The sequence below is a fragment of the Chelonia mydas genome, chromosome 13 (genome assembly GCF_015237465.2).
Source record: "Chelonia mydas isolate rCheMyd1 chromosome 13, rCheMyd1.pri.v2, whole genome shotgun sequence".
Classification (NCBI taxonomy): domain Eukaryota; kingdom Metazoa; phylum Chordata; order Testudines; family Cheloniidae; genus Chelonia; species Chelonia mydas.
Window position 1 is genome coordinate 42,897,399 of NC_051253.2, and position 7,893 is coordinate 42,905,291.

The 7,893-nt window shown below is 50.3% G+C and overlaps 1 gene segment (V, D, J or C); it reads left to right on the plus strand.

Annotated features, from left to right (window-relative positions):
* The first annotated feature begins 268 nt into the window (after positions 1–268).
* On the plus strand, positions 269–992 carry LOC119567972. The segment is given in 2 exon segments: positions 269–417; positions 511–992. Coding segments are annotated over 2 exon segments (513 nt in total).
* Positions 993–7,893: the final 6,901 nt, after the last annotated feature.

The window sequence follows — 7,893 nt, forward strand, 5'->3', positions numbered from 1 at the left end:
ATCAGGTGAAAAAAGCCAGACCCTCAGTTCCCATGCGAGGAAATACAGTCCCTGCAGGGAGCTGTTCATTCCTCCCAGGGTACGAAAGTGTCAGGAGGAACCCAGCGCCCTGTGCCTGGCGCTGCACAGACACTCGGGACGGGACACTCTGACTCCTGCAGCCGGAGCCCGAGGGCGAGTCAATCCGATCACTGACAGCAGGAGTGTGTGTCTCTTATAAAGCGGGGCATGCAAATGAGGGAGACAGTTTCCTCTTTAAAACTCTGCCTCTCTCTGCCCAGGCTGCACCCGGAGACACAATCCGCAGCCCCCTGGGTCTGTGCAGTCACCAGCCAGTCCCCTGAGAACTTTCCCCTCCAGCACCCGGGAAAATGGAATTTTTGCTCCTTGTCATTGTCGCTGTAGCAGCTTTGGAAGGTATTTTCCTCCTCTGAAGACCTGGCACAGTTAGAAGAATATTGTGTTCTCGCTGTTTTTATACCGATATTCATGGCCTGTCTTTATTCCCAGGTGTCCGGTCGCAGACGCTGGTGGAGTCCGGAGGGGGTGTGAAAAAGCCCGGAGACTCTCTCCGCCTCTCCTGCAAAGCCTCCGGCTTCACCTTCAGCAGCTACTACATGAGCTGGGTCCGCCAGGCTCCTGGGAAGGGATTAGAATGGGTCGCTTATATAAGATACGATGGGAGTACTATATACTACCTCGATGCAGTGAAAGGGCGATTCACCATCTCCAGGGAGAACTCCAAGAGTGAGCTGTATCTGCAAATGACCGGCCTGAAGCCCGAGGACACCGCCCGCTATTACTGTGCGAGAGACACAGTGACACCAAACCGGTTTGTGATCGTACAAAAACCCAGGCGGCGGAATCGCCCTTCTCCCGGCGGCCGCACGGGGGCAGCAGCGACACCCCCCGCTTCGGGCTCGGGCAGGAGACCCGGCACCCGGGGGAACGGAACACAAACCTCCCGCCAGTTTTAACCCTTCCGTTCCCGGGCAATGTGTCTCCCCTTCCTGCCCAGAGCCCCGCTGAGTGCAGAGATCCCTCGCTTCGTCTGTGAACCCCAATCTGGAGTGAGTCCTGTTCTGAATCACTCTCCCCTCGCAGACCTGGCACCTTGACTCTCCCGGGCCCACCTCGGTGTCAGACTCACAGGCCAGCGTCTGTCAGTGTAAAGGGGACAAGTGTGTTGGGGTTTGCATCAGACCCAAGTGATGGAGCAAATTGCCCCTGGGGCCAAATCCTCCGCTAGTGTAAAGTCACCACAACTGCTTTCACTACACTCGAGTTACTCCTGATTTACACCAGGGATGTTTATGGCATTAATGCAGCTGAAGGTGATTAGTTAATTATAACCGATGTGGGGCCCCTCCCCGTGGCATCTCTGCCCTTCACAAACGTTTATTGCCTTTATCCCCACAACGCCACCGTGAGGCCCGGGAACTATCACAGCCCCTGGTTCAAAAAGTGGTACTGAGGCAGAGAGAGATGGAGGCTGGGATATGGCAGTGGACCATTCAGAGTCCGGGCGGGGCGGTGGGGCAGACAGGGCCGGCTCTTGGTTTTGTGCTGCCCCAAGAAAAAAATTTTTAGCTGCTCCCCCTTTTTTTGGCTTTTACACGTTTGCACTTTGCAATTTTTTTTTTCTTTTGAAGATTTAAAATTTTAAAAAATGAAAACAGAATGTGTAGTTAGTGAAAGAAAACAATTTCCTACTAGTGTACTCATTAACACCAGCGCCCCAGCAAAGGAGCTTCCACTCCTCCCCTTGGAGCCACCAAAGCCTGGCGAAAATGGAGAGATGGCCCAGCTGCTGCTTCCCCCATCCACTGGGCCAGTGACCCTGCCAAAGAAGGAAATTCAGCTGGTTTGGCAAATCCATGCTGGCTAGTCCTCATCATCCACCAGCAGCTTACAAATGCATTGTTTAGTCATTTGTTCCAGTCCCTTTCCAGGATTGAAGTTGGGCTGACTGGTGCTTCATTGGACCTCTTCCTGAAGATGGCAAATGTCAAACCTTTCTCCAGTCCTCTGGCACCTAACTGGAGGGACGGAGCAACTGGTCCAGGGGCATCCAAAGCCAGGCCCCTGCAGTTGCTCATTTAAGACCCACAAAAGGGTACCTGGCCATGCACCTTCAGCCAAACTCCACCAGCATGGAGCCCCGTGGAGCCCCCAGGGCTCGGAGGGCGGAGCTGAGTCCCGCAGTGCCAGAACAGCCGGGGAGCAGGGATGGTGCCCAGAGCCTGGGGGCGGGCTGGTGTCGAGACGCCCGGGTCCCGATGCTGGACCAGTCCCAGGCGAGTCGGCCTGGAGGGGGGTGGGAAGTGGCTCTGGACGGGTCAGTCCCAAGTCCGGGGGCAGCTCTGGGCGCCAGGCCAGCTGTTTGCAGTGAAGTCTGGCTCAGCAGGGCCGGAGGAGGCCGTTCAGCCCGTGCCACGGGTGGCATCTCCTCCTCTCGGGGGTGGCTCCGGCCCGGCCCCTCCCTCTGCCTCTGCGGCGGTGGCTCGCTGGCAGGGCCGGCTCTAGGTTTTTTGCCACCCCAAGCACGTAAGCTTGCTTTGCTGGTGCCTAGAGCTGGTCCTGGGGGCAAAGATCACCCAGTGCCGGAAGAAACCCCACACCGCTGAGCCTGGGAATGTGGCACCGCTGGGACTTTCCAAACAGACTCGAGCATTTTCTTTTCATCCATTTGACAGCTGGAAATCACAGCCCTGGTGTAAACGGTGCAGCTCAGGATCCTGCCCACAATAAAGTGCCCCCATGTCACAGAGTCACCATGGAGATAAAAGGCCCCGCCCCTCAGCCCCCGATGACATCACAGCCCAGCGCTGGCCCGCAGGGCATTGGGGACAGTCACGTGGCGAAGGGCTGGGGACAGGAACACGGTGGGATTTCATGGGGTCGCTCAGGGGGAGGCGGCTGCCGAGGGAGAAGCAGAGGCCCGTGGGTGGGGGCCAGGGGGGCACTACGGTCACAGAGCGCAGCTCCCACTGAGTGAGATACAGCACAGGACTCCCCAAAGTCTCGCCTAGTGTTAGTTTCGAGGTAGGGATGAAGGTTGAGGGCTAATATTAAAACTCAGGTTAGAATTTACATTCAGGGTTAGCACTGCACCCTGGGTAAAGTCCGGATTTGGGGCTCTAAGTCAGGTATTCATGTAGTTTTCCGGTTCAGACATATATGAAGGTGGAGTTTATCCTCAGGGTCACGGTTAGGTGGGGGAGCTAGAGGACGGATAAAGAAGATGCCAGTTTCTCTCTTTATGGTCGAGTAGGAAGCTCCGACTGAGACAAGGGTTAGGTGCCACAGAGACGAAGCGCCGCATCTTCTCTCAGCCCCACACAAAGGAACTGAGTTCGGGCTAGGAAATGGCGGGTGTCTCTTATAAGGACTGGGATATGCAAATGAGGGTGAGAGTTTCCTGTTTAAATCTGTCCCTCTCTCTGCCCAGGCTGCACCCGGAGAACTTTCCCCTTCAGCACCAGGGGAAATGAAGCTTTGGTTGTACCTGGTTCTCATTGTAGCATCTCCGGAAGGTCCATTCTCTCTATCCATTTACTGGGGAGGTGGGGGATTATTGTGCTATTTCCCGAGGTCCTCATGTTCCCCATAATTAATTGCTATTCCCAGGTTCCCGGTCCCAGCTGCAGCTGGTGGAGTCCGGAGGGGACGTGAAGAAGCCTGGAGACTCTCTCTGCCTCTCCTGCAAAGCCTCCGGGTTCCCCTTCAGCCGCTACGGGATGAGCTGGGTCCGCCAGGTTCCCGGGAAGGGACCGCCAGCATTTACAGCACCAGCATAGACAACAGTGACTCGGTAAAAGGGCGATTCCCCGTCTCCAGAGATGACCCCAATAGCTTGTTGTTCCTGCAGATGACCGGCCTGAAGCCCGAGGACACCGCCCGGTCTCACTGAGCGAGAGACACAGGGAGGGGAATCCCGACCGGGCTCACACAAAAACCCGAGCGGCAGAACCGCCCTTCTCCCCTGCGCCGCGCGGGGGCAGCACTGCCACAAACAGCCCAGCCCTGGGCACAGGAACGGGACCTACAGCCAGAGTGAAAAACAAATCCGTGCTCAGGTTTCAGAGCTCAATATCCATCTATAGAGCCATAGACTCCTGGGACTGGAGGGGACCTCGAGAGGTCATCTCCTCCCGCCCCCTGCACTCATGGCAGGATTCAGTATTATCTAGACCGTCCCTGGCATGTGTTTGTCCAACCGGCTCTTAAAAATCTTCCCTGATGGAGATTCCACAACCTCCCTGGAAATGTATTCCAGTGCTTAAGCACCCTGCCAGTTAGGAAGTTTTTCCTAATGTCAAACCTCCCTTGATGCAATTTAAGCTCAATGCTTCTTGTCCTATCCTCAGAGGTTAAAGAGAATAATTTGTCTCCCTCCTCCTTCTTCTCCTCCTTTTACGTACTTGCAAACTGTTATCACATCCCAGCAACCGGATGAATGTAACACAAACCTCCCGTCAGTTTTAACCCTTTCGTTCCCGGGCAATGTCTCTCCCCTTCCTTCCCAGAGCCCTGCTGGGTGCAGAGATCCCTCGTTTCATCTGTGAACCCCAATCCGGAGTGAGTCCTGTTCTGAATCACTCTCCCCTTGGAGACCTGGTGCCTTGGCTCTCCTGGGGCCCGTCTCTGTGTCAGACTCACAGGACCCCTCCTGTCAGTGTAAAGGAGACAAGCACATTGAGGGATTGATCCAGTGCCAATCAGAGACAACGGGATTCATCCTCTTGCCCTCCTTGGGGTTTGTATCACACCCAACGGATGGAGCGAATTCCTCATGGGGCCAAATCTTCAGCTAGTGTAAAGTCTGTGCAACTGCTTTCACTAGACTCATAGACTCATAGATATTAAGGTCAGAAGGGACAATTATGATCATCTAGTCTGACTTCCTGCACAATGCCGGCCACAGAATCTCACTCACCCACTCCTACAATAAACCTCTCACCAATGTCTGAGCTATTGAAGTCCTCAAATCATAGTATAAAGACTTCTAGGGCAGAGACTCCTCCAGCAAGTGACCTATGCCCCATTCTGCAGAGGAAGGCGGAAAACCCCCAGGGCCTCTTCCAATCTGACCTGGAAGAAAATTCTTTCCCGACCCCAAATATGGTGATCAGCTGAACCCTAAGCATGTGGGCAAGGTTCACCAGCCAGATACCCAGGAAAGAATTCTCTGTAGTAACTCAGATCCCACCCCATCTAACATCCCATCACAGGCCATTGGGCCTATTTACCATGAATGGTTAAAGATCAATTAATTGCCAAAATCATGTGATCCCATCATACCATCTCCTCCATAAACTTAACGGGTTTAATCTTGAAGCCAGATAGGTCTTTTGCCCCCCCTGCTTCCCTTGGAAGGCTGTTCCAGATCTTCACTCCTCTGATGGTTAGAAACCTTCGACTAATTTCAAGTCTAAACTTCCTGATGGCCAGTTTATATCCATTTGTTCTTGTGTCCATTGGTACTAAGCTTCAATAATTCCTCTACCTCCCTGGTATGTATCCCTCTGATATATTTACAGAGAGCAATCCTATCTCCCCGCAGCCTTCTTTTGGTTAGGCTAAACAAGCCAAGCTCCTTGAGTCTCCTTTCATAAGACAGGTTTTCCATTCCTCGGATCATCCTAGTCGCCCTTCTCTGTACCTGTTCCAGTTTGAATTCATCCTTCTTAAACATGGGAGACCAGAACTGCACCCAGTATTCCAGGTGAGGTCTCACCAGTGCCTTGTATAATGGTACTAACACCTCCTGATCTCTACTGGAAATACCTCGCCTGATGCATCCCAAGACCGCATTAGCTTTTTTCACAGCCATGTCACATTGGCGGCTCATAGTCATCCTGTGATCAACCAATACTCCAAGGTCCTTCTCCTCCTCTGTTACTTCTAACTGATGTGTCCCCAGTTTATAACTAAAATTCTTGTTATTAATCCCTAAATGCATGACCTTACACTTCTCACTATTAAATTTCATCCTATTACTATTACTCCAGTTTACAAGGTCATCCAGATCCTCCTGTGTGATATCCTGGTCCTTCTCTAAATTGGCAATACCTCCCAGCTTTGTATCATCTGCAAACTTTATTAGCACACTCCCACTTCTTGTGCCGAGGTCAGTAATAAAAAGATTAAATAAGATTGGTCCCAAAACCGATCCCTGAGGAACTCCACTGGTAACCTCCCTCCAGCCTGACAGTTCACCTTTCAGTATGACCCACTGTAGTCTCCCCTTTAACCAAATTCCTTATCCACCTTTCAATTTTCATATTGATCCCCATCTTTTCCAATTTAACTAATAATTCCCCATGTGGCACCGTATCAAATGCCTTACTGAAAACTAGGTAAATTAAATCCATTGAGTTTCCTTTGTCTAAAAAAATGTTACTTTCTCAAAGAAGGAGATCAGGTTGGTTTGGCACAATCTACCTTTTGTAAAACCATGTTGTATTTTTCCCAATTACCATTGACCTCAATGTCCTTAACTACTTTCTCCTTCAATTTTTTTTTCCTAGACCTTGCATACTACAGATGTCAAACTAACAGGACTGTAGTTACCTGGATCAATTTCCCCCCCCTTTCTTAAAAATAGGAACTATGTTAGCAATTCTCCAGTCATATGGCACAACCCCTGAGTTTACAGATTCATAAAAAATTCTTGCTAATGGGCTTGCAATTCCAGGTGCCAATTCCTTTAATATTCTTGGATGAAGATTATCTGGGCCCCCCGATTTAGTCCCATTAAGCTGTTTTGACTTTTGCTTCTACCTCAGATATGGTACTATCTACCTCCATATCCTCATTCCCATTTGTCATGCTACCATTATCCCTAAGATCCTCATTAACCTCATTAAAGACTGAGGCAAAGTATTTGTTTAGATATTGGGCCATGCCTAGATTATCCTTAAACTCCACTCCATCCTCAGTGTTTAGCGGTCCCACTTCTTCTTTCTTTGTTTTCTTTTTATATGGCTATAGAACCTTTTACTATTGGTTTTAATTCCCTTTGCAAGGTCCAACTCTACTTGACTTTTAGCCTTTCTCACTTTATCCCTACATGTTCTGGCCTCAGTAAGGTAGCTTTCCTTGCTGATCCCTCCCATCTTCCACTCCTTGTAGGCTTTCTGCTTTTTCTTAATCCCCTCTCCTAGATGTTTGCTCATCCAGCTTGGTCCTGCCTATGATTTTTTCCCCCTTTCTTGGGATGCAGGCTTCTGATAGCTTCTGCAGTTTTGACTTAAAGTAATCCCAGGCCTCCTCTGCCTTTAGCTCCATAAGTTCTTCAGCCCAATCCACTTCCCTAACTAATTTCCTTAATTTTTGAAAGTCAGCCCTTTTGAAATCAAAAACCCTAGTTGCAGAGGAATCCATCAGCTATCGTATCTAGGAGAATCTGAGCCCTATTAATACTAGCACTTGTCCTCCAGTCTATATCTGGGAAGTTAAAGTCTCCCATGATCACGCAGTTTCCATTAGTATTTACTTCATTAAAAACATTAAAGAGGGCTCTATCCATATCCAAAGTAGATCCTGGCGGTCTATAGCACACCCCAAGCACGATCCCAGGGGAGGCTCTAGTAGTTTTCTTCCCCAATGTAACTTTTTCCCAGACAGACTCTGTCTTATCCATCCCATCGCTTCTTATTTCTTTACATTCTACCTCATCATTGATATACAGTGCTACTCCACCACCTTTACCTTTATTTCTGTCTTTCCTAAACAGCACATACCCTTCAATAGCGGTAGTCCAGTCATGACGACTATTCCACCATGTTTCTGTTATCCCTGTAATATCTGGTTTCACTTCCTGCACCAGTAGCTCTAGTTCCTCCATTTTGTTACCTAGGCTCCTCGCATTGGTGTACAAACATCTTA